We start from the raw sequence: 26,914 nt of genomic DNA on the forward strand, positions 1-26,914 counted from the left end.
GAAATTCATACAAAGAGTATTCCTGGGTGGAATGGTCAAGGGGCTATGTGGTAGAGGTATTTTAGGTAAGATTTTGATGCGTGGAATGTGAGCAATGGATCGCGAGCCCTGTAGATAAAAGCTTTCAACATCTAGAAACAGTGCATAGCGTGCAGTCTAACTGAATTTGCTTTACTTTCATTAAATTTTATATCCTATCTAGTTGCATTATTTGAGCTGCAAATATAAATAAGGTCTATGTGTGAACTGGGGTTAGATTTTTAGGAAACACAAACATCAGAATCATAAGGAAAAGATAATATATGTTTCATTGTCTCCTTTTTCTAGCCACTCCTTGACAGGGATATAAAGGTAAACTATAGAATAATATATGAGAGCTGGGGCATTATTCTATAGAAAGAGATGTACAGATGGGGCAGGCGCAAAGCTACTCATGCTCATGGGATTCTGTATAATCATATATACATACTATTATCATATATATAAGTCTATATATTTTTTCACCTAGTTCATTGCCTTCACTTTCCAGATAAGAAAACCCCCTTAGAGAAAGTCACATGCCCTACCTCTTTCATACTCTGCATTAGGGCATGGATCTTAGCTGAGCTCAAAACACCACACTCCCAGTCTGCTGCTCAGCATAGTCGCTGCGTTAGTTCGAGAGGTACTTTTCTTACTCTATTTAACACAACACCAGAAGAATTCAAATAAAGAAAGGTTCTCCATGTACCTCAACAAGGAATGAAAGCAGAGTACTTAGGGCATTAGCCTCATTGGATGCAAAATCATTGGCCCTTTATTTCCCCATTGTCCCCCTCAAGACCACTTTTTTCCACAGTTCCCAGAAGGGTAATCAAAGAAATAATGAGACATTTGGGGTCACAGTTGACAGACGCCAGAGGTCTAGACATTTCTGTTGTCAACCATGCACATATCTTCAACAAATCTAGTTAATCTTCACTAAAATGTCATTTCAACTTTTATTCATTAGGGTTTGGTAACTAGAAGGAAAAGAGAAACAAACTGAAAATACCAGTGTGCCATTCGCTCTGCAGGGAAGGCACAGCTAAGCCAGTTTTGTGCTTGGTTCAATAAACAAATGCTTGTGCTAAATTTCCAGAGGGTTTGTGTTGTTGTCTATTTGGAGCTTTGTTCATAGTATTTAGCAAGCATCTAATTGTTGTACATGGTGGTAGAGAGGCCTGGGGAGGCGTATGCTCCCAAGCTGAATTTATGTTCTCAGGAATATGCTAATTGGTAACTTTCTGGAAAATACACAGTAGTTACTCTTGGCTTATTATTTTACAAACTATTAAGAATCCAGAGGAACTAACTCTTACATTTTGTGCTTCGAGGGATATTGCTTTGTGCTTTCCCTAGGGAGAACATTCTTATGACAAGGCAGCTTTGCCAGGCTGTGGGCACTGAGGAATCACCAAGTAATATTCCATAAAAGTGGATAAGCCCCTACCATGTCTCTCACCGACCAGCCACCCCCTGCCCTACCACCGCCCCCAATTGAGGCTGTTCTAGAAGTCTGGTTTGAGGATCTGGAGGCGCCTGTAAATGTTATTTCTAGGAAAGGAACCAAGAGAGGCAGAAGCAGAACTGTTTGTGGGATTCTCCCCTGAGGCCTAGACTTGAAATAAGATACTGAATCATCTCAACCCAAACTAGCTTCTTTGGTAAATTAACAACTCCAGAGTCATAAAATTACAATTAAATTTACTTCACAGTTTGGGATAGTATAGCCAAATTAGTAAGAAAACCTATGATAATGAAATAGATTTGGTGACTTTTTCTGTAGTTAAATAGATACATACATATATACGTAGAAGGAAGGAAGGGGTAGATCTATGATATGGATAGATTATATATATATAGCTATATCTGCCTAATTAGTCATTTTCTTGGCAATGAGAGAAAGAAGAGAGGGTAATGAGGGAATCTTTTCAGTAAATAATATGCATGTTGAATGACACGTTGGCATTGATTTCAATTCCTCTATGAAGAGAAAAGAAATTAAATACATTAGCCAAGGGGATAAAAAAATAATCCTTTTAGGTCAAAAGTAAGCCAATCACCTGAGAACAGGACACATATCTCAAAAAAACAGAAAAGTGTTTTTAAAAGGAGAGAGGAGACAATCTAGTTCTTGCTCAGTCTTGGAAAACACAGAATCAAATTCATAATTATTGTTGTAATCACTATAACAACAGCTAGTATTTCTTGAGGATTTACTAAGGGCTCAGCGTCTTGACAAGTCCTCAACGTGGACTGCCTCATTTAACCCTTTGACCACCAAAGCAGTTACCTAAGCTAAGATAGAATAATGAGGGATGCTTCCTCCAGCAAAGGGGATGCTGATTTGAAGGACCCAAACAAGTGAAGGAGCAATGCAACCAGGCATGGCTGGTACAGAAGGCTGTTTGATGCTTTGCTAAAGTCTGAATGTGCAACTTGAATTACCATCACAAGTACAAATTTATAAATTGGGTGAGTCCGTCTGCTTTAATAAAATGTATATTCAACCATTGGGTTGTAGAAATTTCAAAGATTTTATTTTTTGACAGGATGCCTGCCGTTTTTCTCTCTTGACTCCCGCTTGTTTTATTCATTTTGGGGTAGTTGCCAATTAGACCCAATTGGTAAGTATAATTAATAGACAACATGAATCTCCTCTTAAACCCCAACCAAGAAAATTAACCACAAAACCATTCATTTCCTTTAAAAATTGCTAACGCTATATCTCCCTGTGACTGCTGTTTATCTCTTTCTAAGACTTCCAACCACATCTGAGATTAGTTACTCCCTATTTTTATCATCCTAAAGTCCCGCATAAGACAAGGAGGAGGGAGATAAGCATTTCTTGAGGCCCTGGTATGTCCAGGCACTATGCTAGGCATTCATATGTACTATCTCTTTTAATACAGAAACACTTCAAGGTAGGGATTATTATCTTCTTTTTTTTATAGTTGAAGAAAAAGTGTTTCAGAGTAATTAAGCCCTTGTTCTAAATCCAGTTAGTGGCACAGCATGGCTGAAACCAGGCTGATGTGATTCCAAAACCCTTGCTCTTTTCATCCCACATAAGGAAGCATTACTTCATTCAAAAAGGCACTCCCCTAAAATCTTGTTAAACCCAAATTGGAGAGTTTGGGCATCATTACTTTGTTCAACAACTATTTGAACACAAATTCCATGTCACACATGGGTTGAACATTGGTTCAATTGGAACTCACCAGCTGCAGAACTTTGGGCAGAAGACAGTGGTTAGTGGCAAGATGGTGGAGGAATTCACAGGAGCAACCATGAGGAAGAAATAGGGCAGAGTGATGGTCCAGGGTGTGGTGGGTGAAGATAAACAGAGAAGCTCCTGATCATGTACCCATGGCTACAGTCTTTTTTCATGTGACTTGTGGACTTCCCTTTGTCATCCTATGCCTGAGAATATATGAAGGAGGCTGGGAAGGCAAAGGGACGTTCAATTGTCATCACTGGCATCTTTTTTGATCATTGAATCATCTTCAAATGCATTGGGGTAACCATGACATGAAAATTTCATCATTGAGCCCATAACTGTTCCATGAGATCAATAACAGTGCCGAGTTAAGGATCATAGCAGAACTTCATCCAGGGAGACCTGGAAGTATGAATTTATACTCCCACAGACTGACAGCCCTAGGTTCAAACCACATGACTTGAAAAGGATGTTTAACTTCCTCTGGGCAGGTTGTACGTGTATCGGGGACATTTCATTGCTTTTGGTGGATACTCTCACCTGTTCCCCCCAATCATTCGGACTTTTTACTACCTGTAGACTGATCCAATCAAGTAAAAGACCATCCAAAATACAAATACAAATACATGATCAGTTAACTTTGGGACTCTGATGCCCTGCCATTTTTTAGATGCTCTCAGCGGAACATGTTATTTGAAGTTTTCTCTGCCTTTTAAAGAATTTTCCCCCTGAAAGAGTAGGTTGTGTGAAGAAGACAATGCAGTGTAAACATCTGCCTTCTCTTCATCTTTTGAAATGGTCTGTTGCTAGTTGGCTGTTACCAAAATGTTTGTCATGCTTGGCACTAAAAAGTCACTTTGTCAAGCAAGACAATAATGGAGACAAGAATAATGTTGGGGGAGTAGAACTAATGTTAGTGAAACCTGTTTCTGGGTATCTTCCTATCTTGTCTATCTGACTCATTTTCCTTTCCAAGTTAGGAGTGCTTTCCTAAAAGAGAAGTGCCTTAGAAATGCATTATGTATTAGAATGACTTATTTGGGGACAGGGACAGTACTTGTAAACAAATGAGTTAACCTGGGGAGCTGTCCACCGTTCTGATAAGATCTCTTAGGTTCTCTTACATTCAAGGAAGAATGCTAAAATCTCTTTTCAGATTAGAAAGACTGAGGTTCCAAACATTTGGCCTTTTGGTCTCAATGTCAGCAAAATCTGCTGGTTTTGGTCAGATCTGATAGATTACTCTCATGATAACATAGACCTTCTTAATGCAACCCAACCTCTTCCTACTTTCACTGCTAAAAGCAAAGTCTTTCCATATCTTTTCATCTGTTGTTTTTCTATTTTCTCCTTCTTCCATAATGCATGCGGACCTTATGTTCCTCCCATTCCAAGCTACTTGCAATTTCCCATCAATGATATAATGACATACTTTGTCAGATGTGTTTTCCTCCTGTTTTGACATTTGCTGAAATTCCAACCTCTTTCAACTCTATTTATTGACAGAAACCTACATTCTGAACCTCAGCTTGAAAATCTTCTCTCCTGTGAAATCTTATCATGATACACACACACACAAACACACACACACACAGTGATTCTTGTAACCACGTAACTACGAGTTCACCACGTAACTCGTATTGCCACTGCGCCCTGTGTAAGCCTCTGTCGCAGCGCTGCCTCTTTGGGCAGACTGGTTATCTGTCCACCTGCCTGCCCCTCCGTCACCTGTAGATTGTGAGCTCCTTGTGAGCAGAGCCTGAGTTTTACTTATTTTTGTCATCTGGCAAACGTAGCACAGTGCCTGGTACATGCAGGTAGGTGCTCAATAAATATTAATTGTAAACATCGATACATGTTTTTCTGGCCTTATTTTTAACTCTGGTATCCAGTCTGACATAAAAATTTAATAGAGGAGCTTAGATGTTAAAAGCTACAAAGGAAGGACACATAATAAAGCAATAACACATAGACTTAGGGAAGATAAATGAATAGGAACAAGTACAGGCAAAGACCATCACGAATACTTCCGACTGTCATGGGCGTGAAAACATTTATTCTGGAAATTTGTGCTCCTGTGGCATCGTGATTCTTGTTAAAACCTTTCCACCTTATGAACTTAGAGGGTCTAGGGATGTGTATTTTTTTGCAGCAGTCAATGTCATCGTGGCTTCGTTATTTCCATTTACACAGAAAAATAAGTAAGTATTGATTTTCCCCCACTTATTTAAAGTGATAATTGCCCATGGCTGTTTTTCAGTCTAGATTAGGATCAACCATTCAGTAGAAATGCATAGCTAACTTTAGAAAGTTAGGCAAACATAAAATAAATGGCAGGACGTGTGCTTTCTGCGTATTTTCTGCTATAATCAACAATTTTACAGTGGGATATATTTAAAGAGGATAAGGTATCTCATTCTCTACGGGTCTAAAAAAAAGTGGGCTGAGATTTTAATTTGCCTATTAGGCCAGGGAATTTGTCATAGGACCCTTTGCACCCCCTCCTAGAATTTAAAATAATATGCCTATCCCTTCAAATACTATTTGGATCCTTTCAAATACTATTTGAAACTGATCGCTATGAGAGTGAAGTCTATTTCATATAGGCTTGAAAAGTGACCAGAAATAGTGCCCCCAAGGCGTCAGTAATAAAATTGTCATAGATTTTAACAGAATACAAATCTTTTAACCTTGAACCTTCAGCTAAAGATACTAACCCCTAAGCAGAAAAAAAGAAAAAAAGAAAAGAAAAGAAAAAAGAGGGAAATAGAGATGTTATGCCCTGATAACAGCCAAATAGGCAAACGGTTGATTTTTTTTTTCTTTTTTTTGGCATCTGGAGCTGAAACAAACAAGCAGCTCTTCCCCTCACTGAACAGGCTGTCCCTGTTCCATGAGGAGGCCAGATTCTAAAAGCTGCATGGAGTTCCACAGGCCACAGCCCCATAGGCAAACACTGAAGTCTTAAATCTCAGGAAGAGGAGGAATCAACAGTTCTTGTTGGCTAATGAGCCTTGGCGTCTTGGCGTCCACATAGGGTTCTGTGGGCAATTCCTGCTGGAGCGAGGGAGGAGGAAAAAAAAACAACAACAGGTGCGCCTTTGCTAAAACAGGGGAATGAGGACTGGAGAGTCAGCTTTTCTGGTCATCAAACAAATCTGAGCTGAACCTTTCCTCATTAGCAGCATTGCTTCCACCCAGAGGGAGAACACAGGAAGTGAGAACCGACACGGGTGCACATCAGAATTTATTAGGAAATCATGGGGGAGATTCTGAAAGAGACAATTAAGCATAGTGTGCCCACATCGGGAGTTTGGGGAGAGGTAGAAATTTCTCACCCTTTCTGTTCCTAGATTCGGTTTGCATGGCATGCATGGAACAGGATTTATTTTGTTCTGTGGACTTGTTTCCATTATTCAAGTAATAAGGACTGTCGTAGTGGATATGAATTATGGCTCATAAACTTAAGTATGTAAGAAATGTTACATAATAAAAAAATTTCCTTGGGGCGCCTGGGTGGCTCAGTGGTTGAGCATCTGCCTTTGGTTCTGGTCATGATCCTGGAGTCCTGGGAGCGAGTCCTACATCGGGCTCCCTGCATGGAGCCTGCTTCTCCCTCTGCCTGTGTCTCTGCCTCTCTCTCTGTCTCTCGTGAATAAATAAATAAAATCTTTAAAAATAAAACAAAAATTTTAAAAATTAAAATTTTCCTTAATTCACATAGATCCAATTCCAAGCCCCCGTTCCATCTAGTTTTGGGAAATTCAGTCTCAGTCTTTATTAGGTCTCTCTTCCCTCCCTCTGACCCCCTTCTCATCCCTCCCCTTCTCCCTGCTCCATTCCTGTCTTCTCCTTCTCTCCCTTCCTGCCTGTTCTCGCTCTCTCTCAGCCTTGTAGCATCCCTGGGAAATTAGGAAGGGGCCTCTTACTTCCCCTCAGCCAAGGTTGCCATTGCTGCCATAACTGCCCAAGCCTGCACATTCCCTCCCAGGCCAGGCAGAAGGCTCTGGAACTCCAGTGCTGAGCAGAGCCCCAGGGTGCACTTCAGGGCAGTCCCTCTCAGGCCAGATGTCCATGCTCATCCTACCCTCCTGGGGTTTTCATTTGGGTGGAAGGAAACAGGAAAAAAAATAAGTAAAATATGTAGTGTACTGCATAGTGATAAATGTTAGGGAGAGAAGTAAGGCAGAGAAGCCAAAAAGGCAGGGATGGGGGCGGTGTGTAGTGCAAGGAAGGGGCTATAATTTTAAACAGAGTGGTAGAGAAGGCCTCATTGAAAGGAAGCATTTGAGTGATGAAACAAGTTAGGGAACACCTTGGGGAAGACTTTCTGGCACAGCTGTGAAAAGGCACTGAGACAGGAATGTGGGTGACATGACTGGAGAACATCAGGAGGCCTGTGTGGCCATGTGGAAGGAACAGGGAGGAGAGGAGCAAGAAAGGAGTCCAGGGAAGGATCAAGGGCCAGACCCAGTGAGGAGGGTAAGAACTTCGACTTCTGCATTCACCCTGGATGAAACAGTAGCTTGCAGTTTTGAGCAAAGGAGTGTTTCTTGTAGGTTTCAACAGAATCACCTTACCTGCTGCGTTGAGTTGCCCACACAGGGAGCAGGTGTGAAAGCAGAAATACCAGTCAAGAGACCATGGCAATAATCCAGGCAAAACCTGGTGGTGCTTTGACGAGGGGTGGTAGCAGTTGAGGAGGTGAGAAGTCTAGCATATAGGCTATAATTTGAAGGCAGAGCAGGCAAGATTTACCTTTAAATTAGACACAAGTTGTGAAAGGGAAAAGGTGAGGCCAGGATGACTCCAATTTTGGGGGTGCTGCCCAGCTAGAAAACTGTGTTGCCATTTATTTGGATGAGGAAGAACCTTGGGATGGGAGTGGCAGATAGGAGACAATATCAGGAGCTTACTCTAGGCATGGCCAATCCGAGGTATCTCAAAGTGCATGTAGCAATGTCAAGAGGAGTACAATTGTGCCAGACTAAAGTTCAGTGGAGATATTCAGTCTGGAGATGTAACTATGGAAATTGTCTGTGGGTAGCCAGTGTATGAAACCATGGGAGTGGGTGAGGTCATTGAGGGAGTGTGTGAAGAGAGGAGAAAAGGAGACAGCAGAGGACCAAGAATGATTCTTAAGACAGTCCTTCTACCAGAGGTCAGGGAGATGAGAAAGGACCAGCAAACACGAAGAAGGAACAGCTAGCGAGCTAAGGAGAGAGAGCTATCTGGAAGCCAAATGAAGAACATATTTTCCAAGAGAAAGGAATGGCCAACTGCATCAAATGCTGTTGACAGGTCCAGTAAGAAGAAACCTAGGGGGATGCCTGGGTGGCTCAGCAGTTGAGTGACTCCCTTGGCCCAGGGCATGATCCTGGGGTCCCAGGATCGAGTCCCACATTGGGCTTTCTGCATGGAGCCTGCTTCTCTCTCTGCCTCTCTCTCTGTGTGTGTGTGTCTCTCATGAATAAATAAATAAAATGTTTTAAAAAAAGAAGAAGGAGAAGGAGAAGGAGAAGAAGAAGAAGAAGAAGAAGAAGAAGAAGAAGAGGAGGAGGAGGAAGAAAAAACAACCTAGGAACTGACCAACAGGGATATTGTGAGTCCCTTCTCCCTGTGTCATCTGCTCCTACTCCTCCCCATCAGAGACACTTGCCTTCACCACCTTCTCTTCAAGACACTAGTGAGCTTAGGTTTTTAACAAAAGCTGTTCAGTGAGTTCATCCTCAGGCCAGCAACACAAAATTTTCCAGAGAAACAACAGCTCAGTGGGCCTTTTTGGAGAAAAAAAACAAATGGAAAACAAATATGAATTAACTAGTAACTCAAAAATGATCCTGCTGCACAGAAAAGATATTACTTACTTCTAGGCAAAGTACCGAGTAGAGAATACATTAAATATAGGTAAATAATATTCAGTGGTACAGTGAAACCCTGCTGAAATAGGATGAAGTGGGAAGCCATGCATTTTGAAATAGTTGGTTCTTGGGGCTGAATTGCAAGAAAAGCATGTATCTTCCAGTAAGGACAATGTTTTTTTTTTCTTAAGATTGTATTTCTTTATTCATGAGAGACACAGAGAGAGAGAGAGAGAGAGGCAGAGACAGGCAGAGGGAGAAGCAGGCTCTATGTGGGGAGCCTGACCTGGGACTCGATCCTGGGCCTCCAGGATCACACCCTGGGCTGCAGGCGGCACTAAACTGCTGTGCCACCAGGTCTGCCCGACAATGTTTTATCAACCATGTACAACTAAACTGATGTCACTGCTTGGCTTACACAATCAGCTTTCCAGCTTGGTTAGTTTCTCATTGATCTGAGACATACTCAGGCTTGGCAAACTAGCAGATGTTGCCTCATGGGAATCATTTTTATCACATTGGTTAGACCCAAAGGTTGGCAAACTACAGGCCATGGGTCAAATCCAGCATGCCATCTGTCTTTGTAAATAAAGCTTTATTGGAACATGGCTATGTCCATGCTCATTCTTTGGTGCACTGTCTATGGCTGCCTTCATGCCATGGGGGCAGAGGGGAGGACTTACAACAGAGGCTGTCTGGCCTGTAGAGTGGAAAATACTTACTATCTGACCTTTTGCAGAAAAAGTTTGCTGACTCCTGATTTAGACTTTAGAATAGACTACTGAAAATCTAACATGAGTGTCTCAGTCCTACTCCATGGGCTCTTATCTTAAGTTACTACAAAGGACACACCTTAGATTTCACTTCTTTTCATAGTTGGAAGTCTCCTTTACTTATAGCTTAATGCTGGGTCAATGGTTCTCATAGTGTAGTCTGTGGACCAGCAGCAAATAGCATTACTTGGGAACCTGTTAGAAATGCACACTCTCAAGTCTCATTTTAGATCTACCTATTAAGAAGCTCAGGGTGGGGGGACGGGAGCTGTAGGGTGTGCTTTAAGTGCTCCCTAGGTGATTCTGATGCATGCTACGCTAAAAAGCCAGGCGCTAGAGCAGAAACTGATCAAGGAGAGCTAAGAACTTGAAATGGGCATTTCTACACACCTCCTCCTGGTGATAATTTTCAAGGCACCAACTAGTTCTTTGTACATTAGAATTAGTCTTTAAAAAAAAAAAAAAGAATTAGTCTTTAGAGTGCCATTTTCTTGTATATAACATTAGGGTAGTGCCCTTTCTAGAATGATGGTATTAACACTTATTACTGCAAACGACTCTTGGTGGCAGAGTAGGAATAAGCCGAGTGGATCTTTCACACAAACATGACAGAGTAGGATAATAAGTGAGTGATTAAGGACCCAAAGACCATTGGATGCCCCTGGGCCATGACTGTCTGCTGATTCTTCATCATGGCATCCCAATGTGTTTAAGTGATAGAATGTAATGAGGCATTTATTTATAAGAGAGAAAAGTAGACGGGATTTATTTTCGGTACCATCAAGGATATGCTAGAATGAGAAAAACTTTAAATCGATATTTTCCCCCTATGGGATTTATGCAGGTGCTGCTGGATTGTAGATGCTATTTTCTTTTGCTTAATGATCTAATCCTTCCCTGGAGTTTCATCCCTCTGAGAACCTAACAGGAAGGAATATCTCTAATAATGAATAGCTGTGGTTTAGATGGAGCTAGAAACCTGATCACAGAGAATCAGAGAGGGACAACAGTGGGTCTTGGCCTTATTAAGCAAGGAGGAGATGCAGTAAAGGAACAGCAAGCAAACTCAGGCCCCTTTCTAAATATTGAGGCTGGTGTCCATGTTTAAAATCTTCCAGAAATAAGTTTGAGACGCTAAGACATGAGAAAGGTAGAGTGATGATATGTACTGGTTTGTCCAAGACCAGATAGTTCTGGCTTATACTGTCAACCCTGAAAAACTACTAATGATTGATGACCCCTTCACTTGGAAAAGCATCCTAGTATTTGTATGATAAATAGCATGGTCACTCCAAGTGAGAGACAACCCAGTGGAGTCCAGTAGAGTACAGTGTGCAGACTCTGCTTTTCCTAGCAGGCCCCTGTTTTAAACCCAATTCAGATATGCAATTAACTCTCTATGCCTCAGTTTACTTAACCATAAAATGGGGATAATGATATCTCTATCATAGGGTTGTTGAACAGACTGAGTAAACAAGTACGATCCGCCTGACTGCTGCCCAGTACCTCGTAGGTGCTCAACAACTGCTGTTTCCCGTAAGATAAAAAGAAACTGCCTTCAGCCAGTTGGCTGAACTGGCTTCACTACATGAGATCACTTGGAGCAACCCAGAAATTCATAAGTGACCTTGTTTGGGCTCCATTTGTCACTAGGGTTTTTAACAGTTTGTCACTGTTGTTTCCTTTTGAGGAGCTGTAAAAAACATAAATACAAAACTGTCTTTCAGAGAAGGCCATATTTGTACTTGGGAAATAATTTCACATTCACAAGTTTGAACCAGAGGCTTGAGTTTGTTAGATGCTCTGCTGCAAAGTGAATGCCAGAAAGTGAAATACGAGTATTATAATTCATGTTTTGGAGCTCAAGAAAGCCCAATAAATTATACTTCACCCTTGATGGGACGAGACTGGAAGTGACAGAGAGCGTTGGGCCCCAGAGTCAGGCAGATGGAGATCAAAATATCATTTTTATTAATGGTGAAGTTGTTGGAAATAAAGACTTAGTGTGAGGGCCAAATGGATTGGCCTACTCACTCCAGCCTCCAGACAGCAAACCAGAGAAGAAATTTGTATCTACAAAAGACACCTTTACTAACAGCCACTGACTGGCACTGATCCAAAGGAAGAAAGAAGCTAAATTCTCTTCAGTGGAAGTCTTTGAGTAGATTTACTCTATCTAACCAAGAAATATGGACAGACATTAGCGATCACTGATCACATTGCTCAGTTTTATATGTGGCGAAGAGTAAGGGAAGGGCAAGAGGCTAGATGTGCTCTACTAACAGACCTCCATCCACACAGAAACTTGAAACAGGGGAAAGAAGGCTCCTCGTGATGTTGTCATTCATTTCTCACTGAGCCTTTAGTCACAGTAAAGATTTGATTAGACTTGACACACTGTCTTTTAGAAAAGATGCCAGATAATCAAATAAAAATGTATCATTTCTCCCAATTGCTGGTCAGAAATTGGACTAAATACCATTACTAGATCCCAAATAGTCAGAACATTTGTCTCATATATGATAGGGCAGTCAGTTATTTTAAAAACCCTGGTGGTGAATGAAGGTCACTCCTAGCCCACAGCACCTTAGCTGCTGAATCATATCAAACATTTCGGAGGGAATTAGGTTTCCATTTCAGTCATGCAGTTCTCTACCCATTTCATCTGGAGGAAGTAATAGCTTTCATGGCTATTGTTCCAGCAAAGGGAAGAATGTAAACCTTTGTTTACATCTTTGCCCGTCGATGGCCAGGACACGTTGTCACTCCAGCTGGGTCCAATTCTGAGAAACAATGAGGCCTCAATTTAAAAGTACAAGACAGCTGAACCGAAATTGGCTCTTTGAGTCACTAAGAATCTGGACTCATCCAGACCTAATCCAAATGGACAAGTGAAATATGAGCACCAACCTGGGTGACTCAGCATCTTCTTCTCTAGGTCTCTGACTACTGCTGAGACCCATTGGTGAAGGCCTATGAAAGGCCAGCATGGAGCCACTTTTAAGCCATTTATGGCTATCATCTCTACTGTCAGCAGGACACATCACTAATATTGAGAGATGGCACTCAGTCCCTTAATGACCACCAATTTATTCCCATCCCTGCCCAAGGTCTAGACCCCAGACTCTATACATTTTAATTTTGTTTTACTTCACAAGTATTTAAACTACCTACTATGTTTGAGGCACTTTGGAAACCAGGATGTTGCTTAAGGGAGGAAGAGGGGTTCTATTCCAAGAATCTTAAAATTTAGTGGATGAAACTTTCATGAAAGCAAGACAGAATAAAATACCTGCCAAAAATTATGTAAAAGAAAAACAAATCCACAATGGACTGCAAAGGAATGAATGATTAATACTACCCAAGGGAGCTAGGAAGTGCCTCAGGAAGTAGTAATGTTTGAACTGAAATTTGGAGATTGAGTTGGGGTCTCTGAGGGGCCACAATATTAGCATCTGTCTTCCTCATCCAAACTCTGAACAATTTGAGAAATTAAAAAAAGAGAAGTACTCAATGGGACTCAAAATATCACTTTTTTGTTGGGCAAGTTAGCAGGTATGGCTTTAAGTCTCTTGGTCAAATGGGCTTGATGGCTCCTCCAAAGAAGGCAGCATTCCACAAGGAGCCTTCACCCCACCCCCACCCCACCACACATGGCTTTAGGCTCAGGGCCCCTGGAGAAGCTGGGAGACCTCATCCTCACGGACCGGGAGTGGGGAGAGATACTCCCTTCTAAAAATTAGATGGCTAAGAATCCTAGATGGTGGATCACAATAGTCTGATGAGACCAGAGTTAGGGTGAACAGAGGGTTCTTGTGGGAGACAAAGCTGCAGATGAAGGCTGGGGCCAGAACATGGGGAACCCTGCCTGTCACATGAAAGGTGTGGGCTTTTGTCTCTAAGCAATGGGAACCCACTAAAGAAGGCTACAGAAAAGACTGTATTTATGATGAAAACTAGCTGGTGATGACTATTGTGGAGGCTGGGAAATTAGTCAGGAAGTACTTCTAGTAGTCCACAGGAATGAGCATACCAATGAGCATAGAAACTGGGCATTTAGAATAACTTAATGAGGATTTAAATCAGATCTCAGTGCCCTGGAGCTCAGGCCAGTTAATTGAGGGAAATTGCTTGTGTCACAAAACATCTAAAACTTTCTGGGGAAATTAATTACATAATCATTTAACCTATAAGAAATAAGGAGGTAGCCTGATGGTAATTCAGTGTCCTCCCTTTCCTGCCTGCCTTCCATGCCTCAAGTTTTAGTGAGCAACTACTACATGTACAGCACTGTATGGCATGCAGGGAATACAAAGACAAACCTACCTAAATAGAGAAAAGAGGTGCTCAAACATGTAATCAATGAGACAAAACTTCAAGAGAGAGGAAAGGTACTATGAGAATGGTTTTATTTATAACAAAGTAATTGATGGACACATTTATAAAGACATATTCATTGACTTGGGCTTTTAGAAAAAGCAAATGCTATGAGGAATCACAAGTGAGGATGGTTACTTCTGCCTGGTGGGGTAAGAGGGGAAAGGGCTCAGGAAGATTTGTCATTGAGCCTGGGAATTGGAGATGAGTGTGAGTTCCTCACAGAGTCAGAAAGACCATTCCTTAAAGAGAGAAAGACCTTTTCACATTTTCACATTTGGGGCAGGAAGAAGTAATTGCAGCCTGTCTCAACTAGTACAAAGAGGTTTTTGGAGGAAGGGCAAATTAACATACATGCTGCCATTTTGCCATTACCTGCAACCTTTCTCTTTCCTACCATCTACCTCTCTCCCCTCTATCTTCCCTCCACTGTGGGCTAGATCTTTCCATGTTATGTTCAATCCACAATTCCCTAGGCTGCTCTACTGCCTGCTAATTCCATCAAGAAGCCAAAGGAACTTGTTTGGGCTGTGGACCTAGATCCTGGCACATTTATAGGGGAGGATAGACAAAGTATTATAAAGTAAAATGAGTTAGGACCACTCTGATTACCTTCTATTTGAGAAGGCAAGGGGTGCTTTTTGATGTGGTTTTTGAACAGACAAGAAACCAAGAAGCCTGTAGCTTTGTTTGGGCGAGTTTTCTTGTAGACTTAGATCAATTACATTAAAACATTCAGCCGGCAAACAATGCCCCTCAAAGAAAATGCTGGCTCTTTCCTTTTATGAAAGTAATACTTGCACCACAGCCCATGGGATTGGCTATTCCCTTTCTATTGAAATGATTCACATAGAATGTTCCTTGAATGTCTTGGTAATAGGCAAACACTAATAGCAGGATATTTCAATCAGAACTGGCTGGCCATAAGGGAATAACTGTTTCTCATTGACTAAGTCAAAAGCCAAGTTACTTTATTAGCATATAATATACTTGGAGTCAGTTTATGGGTTTTGTTATTTGGCATTTGCATCTTTGTCCAACCCACAGAACTCAAAAAGCCCTTCCAAGCTGGTTGAAGAACTAAGGAGAGGTTCATGGTAGAAGGCATTTGGGGAGTGATAGAAAAAGTCACCTAGTAACTTCCCTTCCCTTCACCTACCCCAAAAAAGAAAGTTTTAGCCTTTTGGATACAAGGGAAAAAAAACTGTCTTCCTAAGCATATTATTGGGCTGTATGAGAGAACATTCAAACTTTGGAAAAATATGTTTCAAATTATTTGTCAGAGCCTCTTTTGGTTTAAAAATATGAAATGCATTTATTTTTCTTTCATCCTCATGAATATTTATGTGTATTTAAAGTAGAAATCTTTTATAGGCTTAATAAATATAAATAAGCATCTTTATATCTGTTTTTGTTTAACCATATGGTTCTTAAGTGCCAGACTCCTCTTTTCTAAGTGTTTTAAAAATAATGACTAATTGTAAATAATATCTCTCTCTCTCTCTCTCTCTCTCAATCTCTGTCTCTCTCTCCTGCACACACACACACACACACAGGCCTCTCCCTCCCTCTCAGGCCACATGATCTCTTCTCTGTGGTACCCTCTGCCCCTTCCTTTCTTCCTGCATCCAGTCTTCTTTACTTTTTTAATCACCATTCAAGATCCCACCACAGCCACGGCTCATAGAGGCTTCACTCCCCACCAATCCACTCTCCAGTTACTCACTTCAGGCCTGAGGGTTTCCACTCCAATTCCAGGAAGCCCAATGTGGCCCACTGCAAGTCTGGAATCCACCTCTAGTCCAGTAAGCTTTGAAAGAAGCCAAGTAAGGCCAACCTTCTGTGGACAGGTCAATTCTCCAATAGGGAAGCATAACATGGAGGACATGACAGGTGTTTCCAGGACACATACTACAGTCACCTCTTTGGATGGCCTACAGGTACCTCATTTAATCCACTCATCCACCCTCCCAGTCTGTCCTTTGCCCTCTGATTGCCAGATAGAAAATCAAAACAAGACAATCTCCAAATTGAAAGCCAGTCGGTGGGAGCTAGTACAGCGTTCCTATGAAAACACTGGTAGCATTGATAATGCACAAAATAGATTAACTCAACAGTATTGAAAACAAGCTGGACAAAAAGAGATTTTCCATATTAGTTTGATAGATTTTACATTCTCTGTCCCCAGGAAAGGAAATGCTATATCATCAACTTTAAATCACTTATCACTAAGAGAGGCATTCATATTATTTCAAACTCTGTATCTTTAATGTCTTACAACCATCTATCTCTAGCCAAATTTGCTGAGATTTTAAATATCAAGATAAAATACACATGTGTGTTGATTCTGGCATATTGGCATTAGCTATAAATGGGAAGGACTGTATATGGAGGGGACCCATTAAGTTAAATATCAGTAAAGGAGTTGCCATAGGAATTGGTGATGACAGGAAAAGACATTTAAGAAATTCACATTATTTTCACCTAAAGCAGGGGGAAAGTCCTAAAGGGAATTGTAAATTTATACTTTGGGAAGTCCCAACCATAGGGAAAGACCCCAACCATCTTTCCAAGAACTTCCTTCCCACTTGAGAACCATAAGTATCCAGAAGCGAAGCATCTTGTTGCATGCGGCTTTATTTTCACTGCCTAATAGTTTGTCAGGTACTTTATACTCCAAATGCTTCCCTAAGCATCAATTTAGGTGCAGAATTATAGTGACAGACATTATAGTAATTTATAATGACACAAAGGAGTGGTCTGCAGTGGGTTTGGCATTCACCAATTGGTTATATCACTTGGATTCACTAAAAGATAATTGGGTTTATTACCCAGTTCCAAGTAAGGCCATTCTATTGTCTTGAATAGATAGTATATTCTACCTCTAAAACATGAAGGTCATATCTAAAACATCTGCTTCCACAGAAAACTGAAAGATCATCTTTTCAGAAGAAGAAAAAATGTTTGCTTATGTCATACCTTAGATATTTTTTTCTTATGTTGTTCCCTAGATATTTTCTTAGGCTCGCTCTATTCTTTCATAGCTTGAAGATTTCCAATTGAGTTTCCTTTTGCAAAGTACAGCATACTAAAGTATTCTGTCTCTGGGCAATAATATTCTATAGTTGTATCTGCATATTCATGTGCTATGAATCTCTCTAATTATAAGAAGCACCTTGAACTTAATAAACAAGAATAGTTTTGAGTGTCATCAGTTTCACACCGTGATTACCAGATTTATGTACTTTCCATAAATCTATCCACAATTTCTCTGATCATAGAAGAGACATACTAAATAGATAAGAGGGGGAATCCCTGGAGGCAACCGTTGAGCGCCTGCCTTCCATCCAGGGCATGGTCCTGGAGTCCCAGGATTGATTCCCCCATTGGGCTTCCTGCATGGAGCCTGCTTCTCCCTCTGCCTGTGTCTCTGCATTTCTGTCTCTGTGTGTGTGTGTGTGTGTCTCTCATGAATAAATAAATAAAATCTTTTTTAAAAATAGGTAAGAATATCAAGAATGTCTTTCTGAAACTATCGGTTGAAAGTTGTGTATTATGCAAACTTCAGCCATTACTTCTCAAGTGGGTAGCAAATTGGTGTCCATTAAAATGAGGCAAACAACTTACTGCTTCTCTTCCCATCACTATAGTAATTGCTAATACCTCCCCATGTCCGTGCAAGGTTCTGTTTGAAAAATGCAAAATCTTGGGTAGTTGTTGAGTTTTTATGACCTTGTTATGTAGTCCAAATGCAGGAAATAGTGACCAGTATTCCCTTGGTAGAGTCAACCATTGAACCAAAGACTGGGCTATTCAAGTGAGAAGCTGGATGAAGGGAACATGTTCAATGCTTTATAACTTTATGCAAATTTTAATTATGCAACTTTAAAGTCATGAAACATATACTGGTAAAGTCTTACCATATCCGTAATTTCAAAGCATATGAATTCTCCACACAAACTAGCAAATCATCGAGAATCACATAATCCCAGTGCTGCAAGGCCAATGTATTAACTGTGTTCATGTTGTTGTCACACAACTTTGGGGGCTTGACAGAAATGCCCACCCACCATTGACAGTCTCAGTCTTGAATGCATTCTTTAGGAAATCATCTCTCACAGAAAGTTTGAATTTCCTTTCTAAATGGCCTCTACTGTAATAATCACATGATCTGAGGCCTAGGTCATTATGGCCTACCTATATAATCAACCCTCTATGCTCCTTCTTCATGTAAATGTGAACCATTTCCCAACAGCAAATATATTACTCCTTAGGCCCATAGGCATCTTAGATCATATATAGTGATGTTGACATAAAACTAAAGTGTTAATTTACTTGGATCAAAATTCTCATGTTATCCAGGCATTTTACTACAAGACCGAATATTTTTACAAGTGCCTGAACTGATCATAGATTATGATCTTATGTCAGCAGAAATAAAGAGAGAAAGAATGAGGAGAAGCCTTTTGGAATTTTAAGACATTCTTCTATTCCTGCCACCTCCCTTCCCCACAACACCCAACTCAGTTTTTGCTTAAGCCAATTTTGACACTTTCTGCCTTTTGAGAGCCCAGGTTAAAGTACATAGCAGTCAGAACAAAAATGTGACAAGAGTCTAAGAGGTTATCTTCTGCAAAGAACAATTAATTGGGGTTTGGCTTGCAATTTGAAAGCCCTATGTCAACCTGGAATCTTGTAGAATGTTGCTGTTAAATCCATTATCCCAGCCCACAGTTTTGAAGGCTATGCTTCCAGTTCCAACATTGCAAAAGCTCAAGAGTGTGGCAAACATCTTGCCTCTTCCTGCTTAAGCAACTCTACATTACTGTAAAATTAAATTCTAGGGGATCCCTGAGTGGCGCAGCGGTTTGGCGCCTGCCTTTGGCCCAGGGCACCATCCTGGAGACCCGGGATCGAATCCCACGTCGGGCTCCCGGTGCATGGAGCCTGCTTCTCCCTCTGCCTTTGTCTCTGCCTCTCTCTCTCTCTCTGTGTGACTATCATAAATAAATAAAAATTTAAAAAAAAAATAAAAAATAAAAAAAATAAATTCTAATGGAAATCTCTGAGAACTACTGAAAGCCATTGGTTATGGTAGAAAACGAAAAATTATAACTAAGGAATTAACCTATTTTTCCCCAAAAGCACAGGAAATATATTCACACACACCACAAAAGTCCCTGAGGGCACTAGATAAAGTGAAAAAAGTTTCCTGAATAATAGAGATATTTTTTTAAGACTGTAAATATGAACAACTATTTTTTTTGTTGTGAATGGCTAGTAGGTTTAGCTGAACATGGTATAAATTTGCAATTATCTTCAAAAGGATTTACATTTATTTTGTTTGGGGCATGAAGAAAATAGTATTGGGCCATGTGAATCAAGCTAATATGTAGTAGAGTCCAGAAAGAAAAATGTTTTATGTCATTAATAGAAAATATACTGTTCTTAATATTTTAAAAAGCTTTTTCTTTACTAATGAAGTCATAGGCCACAGATTCTATTTTTATATTTGTGACTTTCTCTAGGGCATCTTTGATATCCTGTGTCCAAAACATAACTTAGAAACTAAAGTGTGAACAGAAGAAATAAAGAAAAATAAGAGAGAAACCGAAGGGAAGAGTGACATCCTACAGATAGTATTTATTCTGGAAGTTTAGCCAGTTAGTGGACAGCGATAGTATGATATAGTTCCCTTGGGCATAGAGTTTCTTTTGAAAACCCATTCTAGAACTTCTTTCACAGGCCTCAGTGAGCTTCATAAAACAGCACAAACTGAAAATCTATGCAGCTATAACAATATGCTTAATTTAGGGTAAAATTTTGTAAAGGGTCCATTTGCAGGTTTTACATAAATCACTTTCAAAGATCCATAAACTCTTGAAATGACATACAAACATTTTTGTGACTATCCACATATGTGTTTATTTTTCTGGAGAAAGGGTCACTAGCTTTCATCAGATTTACAAATGTATTCAGAGATCCTTGTCTCCAAAAACTAGGCCATGAACCACTGCTTTCATTCATTACTATTTGATATCATTTCTTTGCTCAGAAACAAAGGCTGTGTGTGTGTGTGTGTGTGTGTGTGTGTCTCCTGACAGAAAGACTTAATATTACCATATTGTGGTAGGTTTAGTTTACATAGAACATGATATTTTTAGATATAGCCTCATGCTCTACCTCCCATAACTAAGAAATTCAAAAGTACTTATTATTTTAGACTATAAGGGCTTTTATTATCTATGGAACAAATCTCCATGTATTATCACTGTAGGAAATGGGAGAGAATTTGGAAGCCAGATATATTCAGTATTTTTGAAAAGGGAGATGATATCTTGATAGTTCTTTCAATTTTTACCACTAGATCTTAATAATAATATAAATTAATGTAGTTGTTTTCATCCTTTAAGCGATAATGGCTTAATTCCAAATATAGGAAATTTGATCATCTAAAATGTCTCTGTGTTTCTAGGGGTTACAACAATTTGGTTCATTAATAAATACATTGATATGAAACCATTAGACAGTTTATTGCTCTCAAGTCATCCTATGAAACTTGATCCTTTGCACCTCTGTATCCTTTCAAAGGGAAGAGAGGCTTCCAGCCATCTTGCCTATTGTCTGATAGATTGTAGATCACTGGAAATTCATGAAGGCTCATTCTAGGACTTCTCCATGAGAACATTGAGTGGATCACAGTTGGTCTGTGAGTTGGAGTAAAGATCCCACTGACAGAATCAGTGCTCAAGACCAGAATTTGGCAAAGGGCTCTCTTGGAAGAACCTAGAAATAAGTCTCAACATACCATTTGGTATAAAACAGCAAGTACAATGCATTGTTCCTTGATATGCAATAATACGATAGCATGCACTGAAGCAAGGAAAAGGGGAAAATTAGATGGCATAGTTCTTTGGGGAATACCTCATAAAAGAATTTGAAACATTGGAGTAGAGACTCTTTTTCAAGGCATATTAAAATAGTGATCCACATAGGGGTGGGTATGTCATATGTCAGCAAGTTGTCTTCCAAAAGAAGTGTGTTGTATTAACATTTCAAGTTAGCCTTTAGTTTTCAAAGAGCCTTTCAACAGGAATTTCTTTAATCCTCATAATCAGCAGTGGGGAAAATATTTCCTTCATAGACACGTAGAATTTTAAAGTGACATTTTGCCTGAATCATTAAGGGTTTTTGGGCCAAAGAGGAGCTGCTTTGACCTTTCACTTCCCTCTCCTTGGATTTGAAGGGGTAATTCTCAAAACTTCTCCATCCACAGAAACATTGGATGGCATCACAGGTCATCCCTCTCCTCTGATTCCTTCTGCAGCACAAAAAAAGAAATCTTGGGACCCCCAATCGTCATTTTCTTACATTTTTAAAACATTGATTTTTGTGTAACTGACATTTTGGATCATTCCTTTAAGATGAAAATGAAACCATGAAAAACATTGACTTAGGAAATAAAAGGCCCCAGAATACCGATGCACTGTAGAAGTGTAACAGGTCACCCAAGTCAAATACAATCGCTTATTAATGGAACAAGAAAGCAAACCTCCAACTATTATTTCTCACAGGACAGCAGTTTCTGGATGAAAGAAAAAAAACACAGCAGGAGGGGAAAGGGGAAAAACTGGGATTGCTAAAGGCCTTTTTTGGGTTTTTTTAGTTCATATTTACAGAAGTGGTACAGAATCTTGATTATTTGTTTTTTAAGTTAACTGCTCAGTAAAAAGCCATCTCATTTTTATGGTACTGGTCAATTCCTTAGTTGTTCTGGGAAGGTGAAGAGTGAGAAAATGCAGTATGATACCAAAATAAGCAAGAGAAGTGACTCAATGAACTATGATGACACTTGAGAGGTTGCTCGAAAATGCGCTTCATTTCTTTCTCATCACATCTCTCAGGGGCGAGAGACATTAATATTCCTCTTTAATATGTTAGGTCAAACCATGTGTGAGTGCTGGCATTAGGGGAATTTTTACATCTTCTAGCTCACCATTAATAGCTTAAATTCTTTAGAAAAGGTCTGTGGCACCCCCTGAATTCAACAACTGTTTCCGGACCACCCCTTATGTGCTTGGTGGCACCTTGCTCAGTGGTAAATGACACAGTAATGGCAAGTAGCAGGTGGCAGATGGCAGGTACCACATCTACTGTGTTCTTTATCATGACTGTTAAGCTGTTAAGAACCAATAATCAAGCTGATCATTTATGGTCACTTATGGATAGACCCTAATGCAGCCAATAGTTGACCTGACAAGTGCAAACCTGCCCCCAGTTGTCTCGAATAGTCTTTGATAAAGAGAACCATTCAGGTGTTTTCTCAGCACTGTGATGATGTCAAGGATCCAGCCCATTTTAAATTCCCATTTTTTGTATAAGAAACTGAACCACTGGGTTCATGTGAGACTTGGTTAAAGTCTTTTGGCTGCTGGCTCAGGGCTTCATCTACTAACCAATTCCTTTCTCTCCCTCCTCACCCTATGCACCCCCTATCCCTGTAAACTATGGCAGTGGGTGCCATCCCTGGCCCCAGCACTGCGGGAGCTCTGGGGAGAGGGCAAAATCACATAGACTCTCTGGTGGGAAGATTCTGCTGGAGGATGTTGTATAAAATTTTTGCTCCATATTTTATCCCTATATGTTGTTATCTCCCCTTTGCTCAGTAATTTTAGTTTGTGCTTTTTGTTCCCCTTTTTGTTTCTTTGGTTTGCTGGCTTTGTGTTCTTTTCTCTTTTTTTTCCTTTTCTTTTCCTTTTTTCATGCAGGAATCGGTCAAGGTGTTCCGGTGGTGGCGCTCATTGTGGAAGGAGGACCCAATGTGATCTCAATTGTCTTGGAGTACCTTCGAGACACCCCTCCCGTGCCAGTTGTTGTCTGTGATGGGAGTGGACGGGCATCGGACATCCTGGCTTTTGGGCATAAATATTCAGAAGAAGGCGGGTAGGTAATTTGTCAGGCCCTGTAAGAGACCTTTGAGTACAAAGCCTGTGTGCCAAGCTTGGGAAGATGATATCAGTTGATTGCGATGTTTGGTATGGGAAGGTGCTGGGGAAGAGCAGGGGAACATATTATAAATGTCTAAATGTCCTAAATGAGAAATTCCATGAAAGCTCCACTAGACCAGTCTTATACAGACAAAAGGAAAGGAGGAGGTTGTAGGACTTGGTATCCTTTCTCTTCATTTCTCCTCTTTTTTGCTCCTCCCACTAAGGAGAAGCAGGGACTGGGCTTTAACACATAAAGCAAAGCTAACCTGGATCATATAGTTCAGGTTAGTACCTTGGGAGAGGCTGGGATATATAGCTTCACTGAACTGCTGCAGGTTTACAAAGGCCAAACATTTACAAGACCTTTTGGTGGCCCGTGTTGCCAAATCCCCCTAAATTCGCTTAGAAAGCAGAGCCACTAACCACTCTGGTCCTCTGTACACCCTTCCTGGACTCCTCGCCCTTCCCATGCACTTTCCTTGGTCTATATATTCCCCACTGCTACTTTCAACAATCCAAAGTCCCAGCCCCAAGGAGGGCTTCCCTTCCCATACTTCCCTGCCAGTCTGAGTTCTCTCCTGATGAATAGTAAAATCCAAGCACTCTTGCATATTATTAGATCAAAGTAAGTCATCTCAAGGCATGAATGTGTGTGAGGAGAAAAACTCAGGAGGAGTCATTGAATTTTTTTTAAATGTTGTAAAAAGTTTTATTTAAAAAAAAATGTTTAAGAAAGTTTTTTATCTCTATACCCAACATGGGGCTCTAACTCACAACCCTGAGATTAAGAATCACATGCTCTTCTGACTGAGCCAGGCAGGCATCCCAAATCATTGAATTTTTAAATAAGGAACTTCCTGACCTAATCAATTCTCCTAACACATGAAACTGGTGGGAGAAAGGAGCCCCAAAGGAAATGGGACCTTTTATTCATCCCTTTTACAAACATACACAAAGTGGCTCCTGGGTGCCACGCACTGAGATGGGAAAAAGCATAACAACTATTCCTACCCTCAAAGAGCTCATAGAAAGTCTGTAAGTAGACCAGTATGTAATGATAACAGAGAGTGATCAGTGAGCCTGCCGACTGCAGGACATGCCCTCCTCCACCTGTCTGCCAGGCAGCCCAGCAGCGCTCCAGGTGAGCCATTAACACAGACCCTTCTCTGGTAAGTGTGTGAACCTAAAGTGGCAAAGGGGGCGTAGGAAAGTCACCAGCCCTCCAGGTAACATTGCAAACAGTTAAAGTGATTTCAGGCCTGTGAAAGCTATTGATATGAAAAAAAAAAAAAAAAAAAAAAAATAAATAAATTTTTTAAAAAACCAATATTGCTGAGCATGAAATTGGAGTTTGCTTCCTGGCAAATATAAATTACTTTTATCTTTTCCTTTCATTGTAAATATTGGTTTGTTCTATAGCTAGAAAACTGAAAAGAACATTTGCCCAAAGCCTTCATGTCATTTACCAACCAGGCAGAGTTCAGGATCCTCAGCTGTTCTTTGCTTTTATTAAAAATTTAGCCATAGTTCTCATTGATTCAAATATAGCAACGTGTTCCTTTTTCAAAAATAACTAAAGTACTTATACAGTTTTTAGTTTTGGCTTACTTTTTTGCCTCCCGGTGCTTGTAATTATTTTACTGTATTTCCGAAAAGTAGAGACAAGGTTGCATTCAGGATGCACATTTCCTTTTCAGAAAATTCATGAAAAGTGAGCTGCTCATCACAGTATTTCAGGTTTCCTAGGTCTGTACACAATGAAGGTCTGAACCCAGGGCCTACTTTTTGTCCTTATTGGGGGTTGTATACTTTGAAAATGTTACAATTTTCCAATTCTTCCTGCTTCTGTTTTTTATACAGTGGAAATGTTACACATTTTAGAGCTTGGGTGGGGTGGGAGGGTGTGTCTGTATTATTTAAGCTAGGGGACAGATACACAGGGCAGTTATGTGCTTCCCCAAGGCCACATGGCCCAGGATCTTGTGCCAGGATTCTTTCTGGTCTATTATAAAAATTCGCTGAAATGGATTTTGTGGTATGTGCCTTCGTGTTTCTTATGTAGTACTTCAATGATACTGTCTTTTAATACAAGTGCACTTAAGTTTCCTTCAGCTTCCTCTTTGCACTATAATTTCTAAATTTTTTGTATTATTCCATGTATTCTCAAAAGATAAAATCAATGCATTCCTGGTGGTAAACCAATGTCCAAGCTGACCAAAGTGGGTTCCTTTCCCCAACCCTTTCTTTTAAGACTTTTTAAAAAGTTTTTATTTAAATTCCAGTTAGTTAACACATAGTGTAATATTAGTTTCAGGCATCATGTGGATTCTTTTTCTTCCCCTGACACAGATACAAATTAAGAGTCAGAAATATGCCCTTTTAACTTTAATCAGCAATTTTACTTTTAAAATGAAAGTTTAGTTTTAGTTATGGTTATTTTATGACTAAAATACACAAAATCTCTCTTTTTTTAAAAAAAAAAGATTTTATTTATTTAGTCAGGAGAGAGGCAGAAACAAAGGCAGAAGGAGAAGTAGGCTCCCTGGATCACGCCCTGAGCTAAAGGCAGCCACTCAATCACTGAGCCACCCAGGTGCCCTGCAAAAGCATAATCTATATAGGATCTTTGCAAACACACAAACCATAGTTGATTTTCAAAGAACCCAAAGGCATGCAGATAACTAGCATGATGATAAAGAATTGAGTTATAATTTCTTATGTTGGGAATTATTAAAATTAAAACTTTAAAAAATTTAAGAAACGTTTAGAAACAGGAAAATTGAAACTCCAAGAGAAGCTTTGTATTGAGAAGCTTTGTATTTGTCAATCCAAATATATAAATCTATATTTATTTATTTTATATGGTATTATAATAAAACTATGCTCTTGCTCCATGAGAGGAATTATAAATTTATCATGATCAAATGAATCCATGGCGTTTCTCTGGATCATGTGAATAACTGCCAGAATTAATCATGTTTATTTAGCTTGAGTAAGAATTTGTCTGGCCACACATGTGCAGCCAATTTAAAAAAGCATTTCCAAAGAATATTATTTTGCAGGAGTGTGTTTTCTCTATGCTGAAAAAAACAAAAACAAACAAAAATGAGCCTATTTTAGACTTTCTTCACCAAGAATTTCTTCTTCAAGTTCTAAAAAATCCAACAAAGTTGGGATATGTTTCACTAAAAATAAATATCAATGTATAACTATATGTTCACATAAACAAATCTATATAAATAAATGAGTGTAGTTGTACATATAAAATCGATGATAGAAAACACATACACCTTTTTTACGAAACCTGAATCAGAGTTTGTAATCATTGATTTTTACTTTTCAGTTATTTTACTAATTTAAATATGTTTTAAAATGTTTTAAACTCATTTACAGTTTGTTAAATAAATAATACAGGTCCAAGAACTATAAATGTGTGTATTCAGCTATAAAGTTTTTCATTTTATAATCTTAAAGGAGTGAATGAAATTTATACACCTTGCATTTTAACTTTTGTGAACTTGATAATTTTGCCTTTAAACTCCCTGTTATTAACCATCTTCCAAGAATATAAATTTGAAAGGGCATCACTATGGAAGCAAATTATAATTGGCAAAACTAATTAACTTTTGTAGATGAGATTATTTGAGGTAGAGGAAGACAGGCCATATCTAT

General features: G+C 39.7%; 1 protein-coding gene and 1 long non-coding RNA gene across 16 annotated transcripts in view; one reads left to right on the forward strand and one right to left on the reverse strand.

The window, feature by feature from the left end:
- TRPM3 (transient receptor potential cation channel subfamily M member 3) overlaps nucleotides 1-26,914 on the forward strand; it is a 500,214-nt gene that overhangs the window by 296,172 nt on the left and 177,128 nt on the right. For 5 of the 10 annotated variants that reach the window (XM_077907028.1, XM_077907033.1, XM_077907040.1 and 2 more), the window contains exons 7-8: nucleotides 2,574-2,648; nucleotides 23,021-23,195. In XM_077907028.1, the coding sequence (XP_077763154.1) occupies nucleotides 2,574-2,648; nucleotides 23,021-23,195 (250 nt within the window). The remainder of the gene's footprint in view (nucleotides 1-2,573; nucleotides 2,649-23,020; nucleotides 23,196-26,914) is intronic. The other 5 variants (XM_077907046.1, XM_077907065.1, XM_077907069.1 and 2 more) reach the window with 1 other exon arrangement.
- Nucleotides 1-26,914, reverse strand: part of LOC144319287 (uncharacterized) — a 130,085-nt gene that overhangs the window by 80,212 nt on the left and 22,959 nt on the right. The window contains exon 3 of one of the 6 annotated variants that reach the window (XR_013385170.1): nucleotides 6,238-9,018. The exons of the other annotated variants lie outside the window; for them this stretch is intronic. This is a non-coding gene — a long non-coding RNA (uncharacterized LOC144319287). Of the gene's footprint in view, nucleotides 1-6,237; nucleotides 9,019-26,914 lie in introns of those variants that run through there. 6 annotated transcript variants of the gene reach the window in all.

Source organism: Canis aureus, chromosome 1, assembly GCF_053574225.1.
Source record: "Canis aureus isolate CA01 chromosome 1, VMU_Caureus_v.1.0, whole genome shotgun sequence".
In the NCBI taxonomy this organism is placed as follows: domain Eukaryota; kingdom Metazoa; phylum Chordata; class Mammalia; order Carnivora; family Canidae; genus Canis; species Canis aureus.